This window comes from Ranitomeya imitator, chromosome 1 (assembly GCF_032444005.1).
Source record: "Ranitomeya imitator isolate aRanImi1 chromosome 1, aRanImi1.pri, whole genome shotgun sequence".
Classification (NCBI taxonomy): Eukaryota; Metazoa; Chordata; class Amphibia; order Anura; family Dendrobatidae; genus Ranitomeya; species Ranitomeya imitator.
Window position 1 is genome coordinate 662792657 of NC_091282.1, and position 15170 is coordinate 662807826.

A 15170-nucleotide genomic window follows, 5' to 3' on the forward strand; every position below is an offset into this window, starting at 1 on the left:
TTGGTTCCAGGGGTACACGGGCAGCAGTGGTCTGGTCAGTGGAAGTCTAGTGGAAGGAGTGACCGCAGACAGGCTTCGAAGGCCTAACATAACAAAATTGGGCTGGCTGTAGGCACTTTAAATTGGTTCCAGGGGTACATGGGCAGCAGTGTATGGTCAGTGGAAGTCTAGTGGAAGGAGTGACGGCAGACAGTCTTCGAAGGCCTAACATAACAAAATTGGGCTGACTGTAGGCACTTTTAAATTGGTTCCAGGGTAACACGGCCAGCAGTGGCCTGGTCAGTGTAGTAGTTGTAGAAAGAAGGGACCGCAGACAGGCTTCGAAGGCCTAACATAACAAAAATGTCAAAACAATGGTATTGTCAGTGCCAGGCATTGAAGGATGTCAGCGGCTAGACTACACATTGGTGAAGCTGTGAGAGATAATTTTGCTAGTGGTAGAGCACTGTTTGAGCTGGGGGGGGGAACTGTCTTGTGGCCGGCGGTACAGGCACAGGGCCCCTCATATTACAACGGTGTGTCTGACGTTGGGTGCGCACCACCACCGCCAGAGACACTTTATTGTACTATGAGGGACCCAGTGGCAGTGCCGTCGACCAAAAGCGGCCACACCCACCTCTTCAGACAAACAGCACTCTCAAGGGTCCAAGCGCAAAGTGGCGATAGCACGGCCCCGTGTGGGGAGTTTGGCCATTTCGTGAGGTGGAAACATGTCGTATGCTGGACAATCAGGTGAAGAAAATTACGAGATTGGAAAAGTCATTCAGAATAGTCCACAGGCAAGACCTTTTCATAGGAAAGCTAGGTGTCAGCCGGGCAGGGTGGGGCAAAAGATTTTGAAATCCAGTTGTGGTTCATTTTAATGAAGGTTAGATCATCTACATTTTGGGTAGCCAGACGAGTCCTTTTTTCTGTTAGTATTGAACCTGCAGCACTGAATACTCTTTCTGATAGGACACTAGCTGCCGGGCAAGCAAGCTCCTGCAATGCATATTCTGCCAATTCTGGCCAGGTGTCTAATTTGGATGCCCAGTAATCAAATGGGAATGACGGTTGAGGGAGAACGTCGATAAGGGATGAAAAATAGTTTGTAACCATACTGGACAAATGTTGTCTCCTGTCACTTTGAATTGATGCTGCAGTACCTGTCCTGTCTGCGGTCATAGAAAAATCACTCCACAACCTGGTCAGAAAACCCCTCTGTCCAACGCCACTTCTGATTTCTGCCCCTCTAACACCTCTGGTCTGCTGGCCCCTGGAGCTCGTGTGAGAACGATCACGGGCGCTGTGTGCAGGGAATGCCAGAAGCAAACGGTCAACAAGAGTTGATTGTTTTGTTGCTAATATTAGTTCCAAGTTCTCATGTGGCATAATATTTTGCAATTTGCCTTTATAGCGAGGATCAAGGAGGCAGGCCAACCAGTAATCGTCATCGTTCATCATTTTTGTAATGCGTGTGTCCCTTTTGAGGATACGCAAGGCATAATCCGCCATGTGGGCCAAAGTTCCCGTTGTCAAATCTGCGGTTGTGCTTGGTTGAGGGGCAGTTGCAGGCAAATCTACGTCACTTGTGTCCCTCAAAAAACCAGAACCCGGCCTTGCCACGCCACCAATTTCCCGTGCCCCCGGGAAAGCTTCCTCATTAAAAATATACTCATCCCCATCATCCTCCTCATCCTCCACCTCCTCTTCGCCCGGTACCTCGTCATGTACACTGCCCTGACCAGACAATCGCTGACTGTCATCAAGGCTTTCCTCTTCCTCTGGTGCAGACGCCTGATCCTTTATGTGCGTCAAACTTTGCATCAGCAGACGCATTAGGGGGATGCTCATGCTTATTATGGCGTTGTCTGCACTAACCAGCCGTGTGCATTCCTCAAAACACTGAAGGACTTGACACATGTCTTGAATCTTCGACCACTGCACACCTGACAACTCCATGTCTGCCATCCTACTGCCTGCCCGTGTATGTGTATCCTCCCACAAAAACATAACAGCCCGCCTCTGTTCGCACAGTCTCTGAAGCATGTGCAGTGTTGAGTTCCACCTTGTTGCAACGTCTATGATTAGGCGATGCTGGGGAAGGTTCAAAGAACGCTGATAGGTCTGCATACGGCTGGAGTGTACAGGCGAACGGCGGATATGTGCGCAAAGTCCACGCACTTTGAGGAGCAGGTCGGATAACCCCGGATAACTTTTCAGGAAGCACTGCACCACCAGGTTTAAGGTGTGAGCCAGGCAAGGAATGTGTTTCAGTTGGGAAAGGGAGATGGCAGCCATGAAATTCCTTCCGTTATCACTCACTACCTTGCCTGCCTCAAGATCTACAGTGCCCAGCCACGACTGCGTTTCTTGCTGCAAGAACTCGGACAGAACTTCCGCGGTGTGTCTATTGTCGCCCAAACACTTCATAGCCAATACAGCCTGCTGACGTATGCCAGTAGCTGCCCCATAATGGGAGACCTGGTGTGCAACAGTGGCAGGTGCGGATGGAGTGTTTGTGCGACTGCGGTCTGTGGACGAGCTCTTGCTTCTGCAGGAGGACGAGGAGGAGGAGGAGGAGGGGGTGCGAACGGCTACAGACAACTGTTTACTAGACCGTGGGCTAGGCAGAACTGTCCCAAACTTGCTGTCCCCTGTGGACCCTGAATCCACCACATTTACCCAGTGTGCCGTGATGGACACGTAACGTCCCTGGCCATGCCTACTGGTCCATGCATCTGTTGTCAGGTGCACCTTTGTGCTCACAGATTGCCTGAGTGCATGGACGATGCGCTCTTTAACATGCTGGTGGAGGGCTGGGATGGCTTTTCTGGAAAAAAAGTGTCGACTGGGTAGCTCGTAGCGTGGTACAGCGTAGTCCATCAGGTCTTTGAAAGCTTCGCTTTCAACTAACCGGTAGGGCATCATCTCTAACGAGATTAGTCTAGCTATGTGGGCGTTCAAACCCTGTGTACGCGGATGCGAGGCTAAGTATTTCCTTTTTCTAACCATAGTCTCATGTAGGGTGAGCTGGACTGGAGAGCTGGAGATCGTGGAACTAGCGGGGGTGCCGGTGGACATGGCAGACTGAGAGACGGTGGGAGATGGTATTGTTGCCGCCGGTGCCCTAGATGCAGTGTTTCCTACTACGAAACTGGTGATTCCCTGACCCTGACTGCTTTGGCCTGGCAAAGATACCTGCACAGATACAGCAGGTGGTGCGCTAAATGGTGGTCCTACACTGCCGGAAGGGATGTTGCGTTGATGACTAGCTTCATTGGCCGAGGGTGCAACAACCTTAAGGGACGTTTGGTAGTTAGTCCAAGCTTTCAAATGCATGGTGGTTAAATGTCTATGCATGCAACTAGTATTGAGACTTTTCAGATTCTGACCTCTGCTTAAGGAAGTAGAACATTTTTGACAGATGACTTTGCGCTGATCAATTGGATGTTGTTTAAAAAAATGCCAGACTGCACTCTTTCTAGCATCGGATACCTTTTCAGGCATTGCAGACTGAGCTTTAACCGGATGGCCACGCTGTCCTCCACCAGGTTTTGGCTTTGCCACGCGTTTTGGGCAAGATACGGGCCCGGCAGATGGAACCTGTGGCGATGTTGATGCCTGCTGCGGCCCCTCCTCCTCCTCTGCTTCAGAACTGCTGCCGCCTGCACCCTGTTCCCCCAATGGCTGCCAATCGGGGTCAAGAACTGGGTCATCTAATAACTCTTCTTGTACCTCCTGCGCAACTTCGTCTGTGTCACCGTGTCGTTCGGTGGTATAGCGTTCGTGATGGGGCAACATAGTCTCATCAGGGTCTGATTCTTGATCAGCACCCTGCGAGGGCAATGTTGTGGTCTGAGTCAAAGGACCAGCATAGTAGTCTGGCTGTGGCTGTGCGTCAGTGCACTCCATGTCAGATTCAATTTGTAATGGGCATGGACTGTTAACTGCTTCACTTTCTAAGCCAGGGACGGTATGTGTAAAGAGCTCCATGGAGTAACCCGTTGTGTCGCCTGCTGCATTCTTCTCTGTTGTTGTTTTTGCTGAAGAGGACAAGGAAGTGACTTGTCCCTGACCGTGAACATCCACTAACGACGCGCTGCTTTTACTTTTACCAGTTTCACGAGATGAGGCAAAAGAGCTAGAGGCTGAGTCAGCAAGATAAGCCAAAACTTGCTCTTGCTGCTCCGGCTTTAAAAGCGGTTTTCCTAATCCCAGAAAAGGGAGCGTTCGAGGCCTTGTGTAGCCGGACGACGAACCTGGCTCCACAGCTCCAGACTTAGGTGCAATATTTTTTCCCCCACGACCACCTGATGCTCCACCACTACCACTACCCTCATTACCAGCTGACAATGAACGCCCCCGGCCACGACCTCTTCCACTAGACTTCCTCATTGTTTTAAAAACGTAACCAAACTAACGTTATTTGTTGCAGTCACACAACTTACACGGTGAGCTATAACTTCTGTATGATTTAGCTACCCCTTTACAGGTTGGTGAGACCACAGCGAAAATCAGGCCCAATGTTACACACTCTTTTTTTGGTGGCTGCAAATTAGAGAGATGCCCCACACGCAGGACTGTCACTGAAGCACAAATGTTAATATTAATGTCACACTATTATTTTTTTTTTATTTTTATTTTTTTCAGGAACACTTTAGAAACCCCCCAAAAAAAAAAAAATAGATTTTTGCAGGGAGAATTTAGAAAACAAATGTAACAAACTATATGCTTTCTATGGGCCACTGAGTGAGAGATGACGCACACAGGAATCAGGAGTGGCACACAAGCCCAGAGGCCAATATTTTTCTACCAATGATTGATGGAGTTATTTTCTCTGGTAGATTTTGGAACCCAAATCAAGGAAAAAAAATGTAGGCTTTCTATGGACCACAATTGGAGAGAGAGAGAGAGAGAGATGGCACACCCAGGAGTCAAGACTGGCACACAAGCAGAAAGGCCAATATTAATCTCCCACTGTTTTTTTTGGTTGTTTTTTTTTTTTTTTTTTTCAGGGAGACTTTAGAAAAAAAAATAATAAAAAAAATATGATTTTATCAGGAAGAATTTAGAAACCAAATAAAATAAAATGATTTTTTCAGGGAGAATTTAGAAAACAAATAAAACCAAAAATAGGCGTTCTATGGCCCACTGACTGAGAGATGACGCACCCAGGAGTCAAGACTGGCACACAAGCAGAAAGGCCAATATTAATCTCCCACTGTTTTTTTTGGTTGTTTTTTTTTTTTTTTTTTTCAGGGAGACTTTAGAAAAAAAAATAATAAAAAAAATATGATTTTATCAGGAAGAATTTAGAAACCAAATAAAATAAAATGATTTTTTCAGGGAGAATTTAGAAAACAAATAAAACCAAAAATAGGCGTTCTATGGCCCACTGACTGAGAGATGACGCACCCAGGAGTCAAGACTGGCACACAAGCAGAAAGGCCAATATTAATCTCCCACTGTTTTTTTTGGTTGTTTTTTTTTTTTTTTTTTCAGGGAGACTTTAGAAAAAAAAATAATAAAAAAAATATGATTTTATCAGGAAGAATTTAGAAACCAAATAAAATAAAATGATTTTTTCAGGGAGAATTTATAAAACAAATAAAACCAAAAATAGGCGTTCTATGGCCCACTGACTGAGAGATGACGCACCCAGGAGTCAAGACTGGCACACAAGCAGAAAGGCCAATATTAATCTCCCACTGTTTTTTTTTTTTTTTTTCAGGGAGACTTTAGAAAAAAAAATAATAAAAAAAATATGATTTTATCAGGAAGAATTTAGAAACCAAATAAAATAAAATAATTTTTTCAGGGAGAATTTAGAAAACAAATAAAACCAAAAATAGGCGTTCTATGGCCCACTGACTGAGAGATGACGCACACAGGAGTCAGGAGTGGCACACAAACCCAGAGGCCAATATTTTTCTACCAATGATTGATGTAGTTATTTTCTCTGGTAGATTTTAGAACCCAAATCAAGGAAAAAAAATATAGGCTTTCTATGGACCACAATTGGAGAGAGAGAGAGAGAGAGAGAGAGAGAGAGAGAGAGAGAGAGAGAGAGATGGCACACCCAGGAGTCAAGACTGGCACACAAGCAGAAAGGCCAATATTAATCTCCCACTGTTTTTTTGGTTGTTTTTTTTTTTTTTTTTTTTCAGGGAGACTTTAGAAATAAAAATAATAAAAAAAATATGATTTTATCAGGAAGAATTTAGAAACCAAATAAAATAAAATGATTTTTTCAGGGAGAATTTAGAAAACAAATAAAACCAAAAATATGCGTTCTATGGCCCACTGACTGAGAGAGAGAGAGAGATGGAACGCTTAGTACTGGCACACAAGCCCAAAGGGCAATATTAATCTCCCTTTTTTTTTCCAGGGAGAATTTCTGAAACCCAAAAAAAAAATAAAATAGGCTTTCTATGGCCCACTATTTGTGAGAGAGATGGGACGCTCAGGACTGGCACAGATGGCACGCTCAGGACTGGCACAGAAGCCCAGAGGCCAATATTAATCTCCCTTTTTTTCTGGGAGAATTTATAAAACCAAAAAAATATTTAAATAGGCTTTCTATGGCCCACTATTTGTGAGAGAGATGGCACGCTCAGGACTGGCACAGATGGCACGCTCACAACTGGCACAGAAGCCCAGAGGCCAATATTAATCTCCCTTTTTTTCTGGGAGAATTTATAAAACCAAAAAAATATTTAAATAGGCTTTCTATGGCCCACTATTTGTGAGAGAGATGGCACGCTCAGGACTGGCACAGATGGCACGCTCACAACTGGCACACAAGCCCAGAGGCCAATATTAATCTCCCTTTTTTCAGGGAAAATTTATAAAACCAAAAAAAAAATTAAATAGGCTTTCTATGGCCCACTATTTGTGAGAGAGATGGCACGCTCAGGACTGGCACAGATGGCACGCTCACAACTGGCACACAAGCCCAGAGGCCAATATTAATCTCCCTTTTTTCAGGGAAAATTTATAAAACCAAAAAAAAAATTAAATAGGCTTTCTATGGCCCACTATTTGTGAGAGAGATGGGACGCTCAGGACTGGCACAGATGGCACGCTCAGGACTGGCACAGAAGCCCAGAGGCCAATATTAATCTCCCTTTTTTTCAGGGAGAATTTATAAAACCCAAAAAAAAATAAAATAGGCTTTCTATGGCCCACTATTTGTGAGAGAGATGGCACACTCAGGACTGGCACACAAGCCCAAAGGCCAATATTAATCTCCCACTGTATTTTTATCAGGGAGAATTTATACACCCCACAAAAAAAAATACAGAAAAATGAAAAGGCTTTCTATGGCCCACTATGTGAGAGAGATGGCACACACAGGGATGGCACTCTAGCAGAAATGCCAAATTGCCAATCTTAATCTCCCACCAAAAAAAAAAAAAAAAAAAAAACAGGGAATGTCCTACAATTACTATCTCCCTGCCTGCAGTAATCTCAGCCAGGTATGGCAGGCAGCTACTATCTCCCTGCCTGCAGTAATCTCAGCCAGGTATGGCAGGCAGCAATAAGGAGTGGACTGATGCACAAATGAAATAAAAAGTGTGGACAAACAAAAAAGATAGCTGTGCAGAAAGGAAGGAACAAGAGGATTTGTGCTTTGAAAAAAGCAGTTGGTTTGCACAGCGGCGTACACACAGCAATGCAGCTATCAGGGAGCCTTCTAGGGCAGCCCAATGAGCTACAGCGCTGAGGGGAAAAAAAAAAAAAAAAAAAATTCCACTGTCCCTGCACACCGAGGGTGGTGTTGGACAGTGCAAATCGCTGCAGCACAAGCGGTTTTGTGGTTAATGGACCCTGCCTAACGCTATCCCTGCTTCTGACAAAGCGGCAGCAACCTCTCCCTAAGCTCAGATCAGCAGCAGTAAGATGGCGGTCGGCGGGAACGCCTCTTTATAGCCCCTGTGACGTCGCAGACAGCAAGCCAATCACTGCAATGCCCTTCTCTAAGATGGTGGGGACCAGGACCTATGTCATCACGCTGCCCACACTCTGCGTTTACCTTCATTGGCTGAGAAATGGCGCTTTTCGCGTCATTGAAACGCGACTTTGGCGCGAAAGTCGCGTACCGCATGGCCGACCCCGCACAGGGGTCGGATCGGGTTTCATGAAACCCCGACTTAGCCAAAAGTCGGCGACTTTTGAAAATGTTCGACCCGTTTCGCTCAACCCTATTCTTCACTCTTCACTTGGGTGGATGCTGTGAAGGCGTCTTTCTTCACCATGGAAAGGATTCTGCAATCATCCACCACTGTTGTCTTTTGTGGATGTCCATACCTTTTTGGAATTCCCAAGCTCACCAGTGCAGTTTTTTATTGCAGACTGCACCAAACTGTTGAATTGGCTGCTGCTAACATTTCTGCTATCTCTGATGGATTTCTTCTTTTTTCCAGCCTAAAGATAGTCTGTTTCTCTTCCATTGAAAATCCATCCTGACTCTGTCACTGGTTTCAGGACGTAATCTTTCATTGCATGCCCTTCAGTGTTCAGTAGTGAACATTGCATGCTTGTGCTAACAGATCAAGAAGAAATTAATGAGCTGGTTGTAATCAAAGTACACCTCCCTGCCCAAGAATGTGGTCCCTGAGAATCTGCTCAGGGGCCTGATTAAAGGTCATCGAGGGCCGTAAATGGCCCTGGGGTTCCCCACCCCTGCCCTAGAGAATCTATGGCGTATTGTCAAGAGGAAGATGAGACACCAGACCCCACAATGCAGACGAGCTGAAGGCTACTATCAAAGCAACCTGGGCTTCCATAACACCTCAGCAGTGCCCAGGCGCGGGCTGGGCTGGGTGGCAGAAATGCATATGCCCCCCGGGCCGGTGTCTAAGCAGCTGCACAGGGCCGCTGGAGGACTGACAGTGACTAATACATAGCGCACCTGTAGTGCGCGGTGGTGTCATCCCGCCAGCAGCCCTGACTTGCAGGCTGCAGGGGTATATGATGAGCAGCAAGCTCCTATGCGCCACTGCCACTCTGAGGGAAAGAGCCAGCAGCATAAAAAGGTCAGCATACCGGTATACCGGCCTGTGTGTGCACGGAGCTCCGGCTTCTCCTGCTCTTATCTGCTATCCCGGCAGAGGAGAGACGGGGGAGGTGCCGGGACAGTGCAGAGCTGTGAGCAGGAGAAACTGAACAGCTGCACATGGACATCAGTCGCCCCTGCACCACAGAGGAGAGTGTGCGTGTGTGTGTGTATGAGGAGAGTGTGTGTGTGAATATGAGGAGAGTGTGTGTGTGTGTGAATATGAGGAGAGTGTGCGTGTGTGTGCGTATGAGGAGAGTGTGTGTGTGTGTGTGTGCGTATGAGGAGAGTGTGTGTGTGTGTATGAGGAGAGTGTGTGTGTGTGCGTATGAGGAGAGTGTGTGTGTGTATGAGGAGAGTGTGTGTGTGTGCGTATGAGGAGAGTGTGTGTGTGTATGAGGAGAGTGTGTGTGTGTGTGCGTATGAGGAGAGTGTGTGTGTGTGTGTGTGCGAGCTGCGTGCGTGTGAGCTGCGTGCGAGCTGCGTGCGAGTTGCATGTGCCTGTCATTATACAGTGGGGCTGTGTGTGTGCGCGTCATACAGTGGGGCTGTGTGGGTATGTCATTATACAGTGGGGCTGTGCGTGCGCGTGTGAGCTGCGTGCGCGTGTGAGCTGCATGTGCCCTTGATTATACAGTGGGGTCGTGCGTGTGCGTGTCATTATACAGTGGGGCTGTGCGTGTGTGTGTCATTATACAGTGGGGTTGTGCGTGTGTGTCATTATACAGTGGGGCTGTGCGTGTGTGTCATTATACAGTGGGGCTGTGCGTGTGTGTCATTATACAGTGGGGCTGTGCGTGTGTGTCATTATACAGTGGGGCTGTGCGTGTGTGTGTCATTATACAGTGGGGCTGTGTGTCATTATACAGTGGGGCTGTGCGTGTGTGTGTCATTATACAGTGGGGCTGTGTGTCATTATACAGTGGGGCTGTGCGTCATTATACAGTGGGGCTGTGTGTCATTATACAGTGGGGCTGTGCGTGTGTGTGTCATTATACAGTGGGGCTGTGTGTCATTATACAGTGGGGCTGTGCGTGTGTGTGTCATTATACAGTGGGGCTGTGTGTCATTATACAGTGGGGCTGTGCGTGTGTGTGTCATTATACAGTGGGGCTGTGTGTCTGTCATTATACAGTGGGGCTGTGTGTGTGTCATTATACAGTGGGGCTGTGCATGTGTGTCATTATACAGTGGGGCTGTGCGTGTGTCTGTCATTATACAGTGGGGCTGTGCGTGTGTGTGTCATTATACAGTGGGGCTGTGTGTCATTATACAGTGGGGCTGTGCGTGTGTGTGTCATTATACAGTGGGGCTGTGTGTCTGTCATTATACAGTGGGGCTGTGTGTGTGTCATTATACAGTGGGGCTGTGTGTGTGTCATTATACAGTGGGGCTGTGCATGTGTGTCATTATACAGTGGGGCTGTGCGTGTGTCTGTCATTATACAGTGGGGCTGTGCGTGTGTGTGTCATTATACAGTGGGGCTGTGTGTGTGTGTCATTATACAGTGGGGCTGTGTGTGTGTCATTATACAGTGGGGCTGTGTGTGTGTGTCATTATACAGTGTAGCTGTGTGTGTCTGTCATTATACAGTGGGGCTGTGCGTGTGTGTGTGTCATTGGTGCATTCACTCTGTCATTCTTTGGACTGCAGACTTGTGCTTCTCACATTGCTGGCAGTGCTGTGGTCATTTGGCGGGTGTGTGGCTGTAAGTTTGTGATTTGCATACATGCGGTCACATGCCGACTAGACTTGCATGGCCTAATGCAACTGTATTGAACAAGGCCCAAGACAGTCTAGTCGAAATGTGGCTGGGAATATATATATCGCATGCTTGCAGTCACAAGACCACCTGTTGCCGGCACCAGAGAATCTTCATAGCGCATGATATGAGGATTCACACATAGTGTCTGTAGACAAGTAGCATAAGATCCGACAACCCCTTTAAGGATGAGCCGCTACTCATGGGCCACTGCTGTGTGCTTGCCCCCCAGGCCAAAATTTGCCAGTCAGCCCCTGGCAGTGCCACAGGCTGATCGCCTCCATGCCACAAAGCATTGATGCAGTAATTGATGCAAAAGAAGACCGACCAAGTATTGAGTGCATTTACTGAACATATATTTCAGTAGGCCAACATTTCGGATTTTAAAATAATTTTTCATGCTGGTGTTATAAAGTATTCTAATTTACTGAGATAATGACTTTTGGGTTTTCATTTGCTGTAAGCCATAATCATCAACATTAACAGAAATAAACACTTGAAATAGATCTCTCTGTTTGTAATGACTCTATATAATATATGAGTTTCACTTTTTGTATTGAAGAACTGAAATAAATTAACTTTTTGATGATATTCCAATTTTGTGAGACGCACCTGTACCTATGATCAGTGCAGGTATCTACTGACGGGCATAGGGCGCTCATGTACTTCTTCCGTGATGTGCAGTGCTACCCATGATCAGTGCAGGCATCTAATGACAGCCCTCTGCAGAACAGAGATATGGCTGACTAGTCAGCTGTGTCCCTAATATCAGGAGACAGACAAGCATGTCTGGTTCTCCTTAGCTGGGGGATGCCAGAATAGCACTGAGTTTTGGGTTGTGTAATCCTCTCAGCTGCGGCTGGACCTCACCTCTATAATTTTCTTAAGGATCTGTCGGAAGCGCATGGTTAAGGCATCAGACTTTTTCTTCAGCAGGTTGCGTCCAGTTTGGGCACCTTTCAAACGAGCCTTCATGATGGTCTGAGCCCTGAAGAAAAAAAAAAAAAGAGTATATATATTATGGAAACCAAAATCTAGGTGCTCTTTCACTGTGGAAATTTCATATCAACACTAACCTGCTTATTTAATGGGTACTCAACCACTATGATTCCCAGCAATCACTGTATAAGTACAGATCCTAAGTGCTCCTGAGTGTACAGAGTGTGGGGGGGACAGATGGTGGAAAGGAGAGATTAGGAGGAAAGTGTAGGAAGGGAGAACGGAGGACAGTTACATTAGGGAGGTAATGTGTTAGGACAGCCTAAAGAGGAAATGTGTTTTTAGGACAGAACTAAAACTGTAGATATTGGGAACCACATTGTCTTGGGTAGTGCATTCCAGAGAACTGGTGCAGCATGAGGAGCCCAGCACCAGCCCTGTGTGCCTGACTGCAGTCCCATGGGCAACACGGTACCGTAGGTTTCATATGACATGATGTCTATGAGGCCCAATGGGATCAGTACAACATACGGTGCAAATCTTTAAAAATAAATCTGATAACATTTCATGACTCCCCTTAGTTACACAGCTTCCTATACAATTTGCAAAATCGCTCATGTAATTACAAAAATCAACAAGTGTGATTGGCTGTTTTTTTGGATCCCCCATAGAAGTCAATGGAGAAAGCCACATGTGCTGTCAACTATCTACAGATATCACTCATTGTACAGGAGCACATACAGAGCAATCACTTAAATAGTTAACACAGGATCCACCATTCACAATAGGTGATGTCACGGCTCACCTCCTCCTCCTGTACAATGACTGATAACACCTCTATATACAGTAGATATGTCATTGTACAGGAGGAGGAGGTGAGCTGTGACACCACCTATTGTGAATGGTGGACCCTGTGTTATCTACTGTATATAGAGGTGTTATCAGTGATTGTACAGGAGGAGGAGGTGAGCTGTGCCATCACCTATTGTGAATGGGGGATCCTGTGTTATCTACTGTATATAGAGGTGTTATCAGTGATTGTACAGGATGAGGTGAGCTGTGCCATCACCTATTGTGAATGGTGGATCCTGTGTTATCTACTGTATATAGAGGTGATATGAGTCATTGTACAGGAGGAGGAGGCGAGCTGTGCCATCACCTATTGTGAATGGTGGATCCTGTGTTATCTACTGTATATAGAGGTGTTATCAGTCATTGTACAGGAGGGGGAGGTGAGCTGTGACTTCACCTATTGTGAATGGCGGATCCTGTGTTATATACTCTATATAGAGGTGTTCACCACGGGCAAATACTGGCCCTGAGGAGACCACCCCAGTACCTGTGTCAGACCTGGCGCAAGACATTATCCCGCCACATGTGGGCAGAGTTTAGGCAGTTCTTAGATTGACACCAATAATGGACCTCCATGTTCCCTGAATGGACTTATGTCTCAGTATCTGACACGGCCACGTAGTGCCATAGTCCATGATCGACCAATACCTGGGAGGCGATCCCTCCACTGGGCCATCTACCCTCTCATCAGGGGTGCACACAGGCACGTGGGGCCAAGCACACCGCAGAGTCACATGTCACTATGAATACAAGCTGCACCCGCTAGCGGATTTCATGGCCAAGCTGGGAATGTGCACAGCCACTGCTAATGTGTACAGCTACCTACACTGACAGCCGCCTGCAGTCCTGACGGTGGGGGCAGGGACGATTCACTAAAGTCCCCATCTAGGATCATTCCATACTGCTATTTCTTCTCTGCCGGCCCGCTCCGTCCTCTGCCGGCCGGATCCAGAACCCTCAGAGGCTGGTTTACTATACACACATCTCCTGTTTACATGACATTACCCTGAGAAATGTCCCCGCACCTACTGCCAGACTGGTCCTCATCACAGTTGGTGGCACGTCTGTCGCATTCAGAGGGGCAACCAAACTGATAAAGCAATATTAAAGGCATTGCTCCCCCTGGCACCTTAGCCAATGCCTGAGCCAGGGATTCCCCACCATAACACCCATTAGGTCATTATACTGGGGTGGATTCCATCATTCTGGTAAAAAGGCACTGAAGTTTATAAGACATAAAGGGTTTATTTTTAATTCAGAGGACCAATTTAAGGCAGGAGCCATCAGATCACAAGTGTCTGGTAGGAAAATCTGATTTCTTTCTGCTCTAGCATCAAAACAAGGAGGGAGTTGAACAAGCAGTGACCCAGGGCAGAGGACGCCGCTGATCTCTGCAGAAGACACAATGGAGGGTGTTGATGGTGAACACAACTGCTGTGTATGGTAAAACACACAGCTGATGGGGGAGGGGGCGACTGACACTACATGATATGTTACACACAGGGCAGGGTCATAGAATTAAAGGGGGGCACTTCCTTTTAATCAGTGATCACTTAGGTTCGGCCAGTTTAAAAAGTAAGGGGGCTGCAAGTAATATCCCCACCAATCAAATACCTACTGTGGGTCCCGCATTATTCCCCACCAAGACCCCTAGATCTGATCCCAGCTGTATATACCCCTTAAATGTCCCTGTCAATGTATGACACAGGCAGGTACATCATAGGGTCCAATACCACATGATGGCTGGGTGTACATAGGTTACCATGGCAGCATAGACCCCCAACTCTGCCATTTGTGAAGCCCAATCAGCGGCCACTTCATGTGATTTCTCATCTAAACTGCAACACTGCACTATTGTATAATAAGGGAACTAAATAAATGCAGGGGAATGCGAATATATATATATATATATATATATATATATATATATATATACACACACGTGTAAAAATATATTCTAATCATCTCACTTTTTACCAGTTAATTATAAGAGTTACAAAATAAAAAAAATAATCTAACTATGTATGTATGTATGTATGTATGTATGTATGTATGTATGTATGTATGTATGTATATATATATATATACAGCCTGTGTCCTTATATTAATGTCCCGTGATGGTCAGACAGCGCCATTCTTTGGTGAAACCCCCTCTAAGGCCTCGTCCCTGCTATTCCGATAGAGGCCGCCCCCCGCAGTGTCCGCATCGCCCCCCACACACAGGGACGCACGCACTGTACATACATCCGGGAGGGGAACACCTCGATCCTGTCTTTGCCCGACATCTTGTCTCCAGCGCCTCACAGCCTCCTCTGCTGTCACTGGACGCTGTCACGGGGTTCTAGCTCTGGTCATGTGACGTTTGGTGTAGCAGGGTGGGTCGTCCGGGAATCTGTAACCATCACGTGACTCGTCTCCCACCACGCACTTGCACTCATTTCCCCCTTTTATAACACTCCTCACGCCCCGTGTATTAATACTAACATTACTAATGCGTTACAGTCCTCTTTTTTTATCCCAAATAACAGTAAGGTCTCGTTTACCACAACCAAGATGGCCGTCGAGATTCGCCGCCGC

General features: G+C 46.6%; 1 protein-coding gene across 1 annotated transcript in view; it reads right to left on the bottom strand.

The window, feature by feature from the left end:
* ATP6V1D (ATPase H+ transporting V1 subunit D) overlaps positions 1 to 14991 on the bottom strand; it is a 41302-nt gene extending 26311 nt beyond the window's left edge. Inside the window, exons 1-2 of the mRNA XM_069728972.1 lie at positions 14838 to 14991; positions 11673 to 11790 (exon numbers count right to left, since the gene is read on the bottom strand). Of these exons, the coding sequence (XP_069585073.1) occupies positions 11673 to 11790; positions 14838 to 14878 (159 nt within the window). The 5' untranslated portion in view covers positions 14879 to 14991. The remainder of the gene's footprint in view (positions 1 to 11672; positions 11791 to 14837) is intronic.
* Positions 14992 to 15170: the final 179 nt, after the last annotated feature.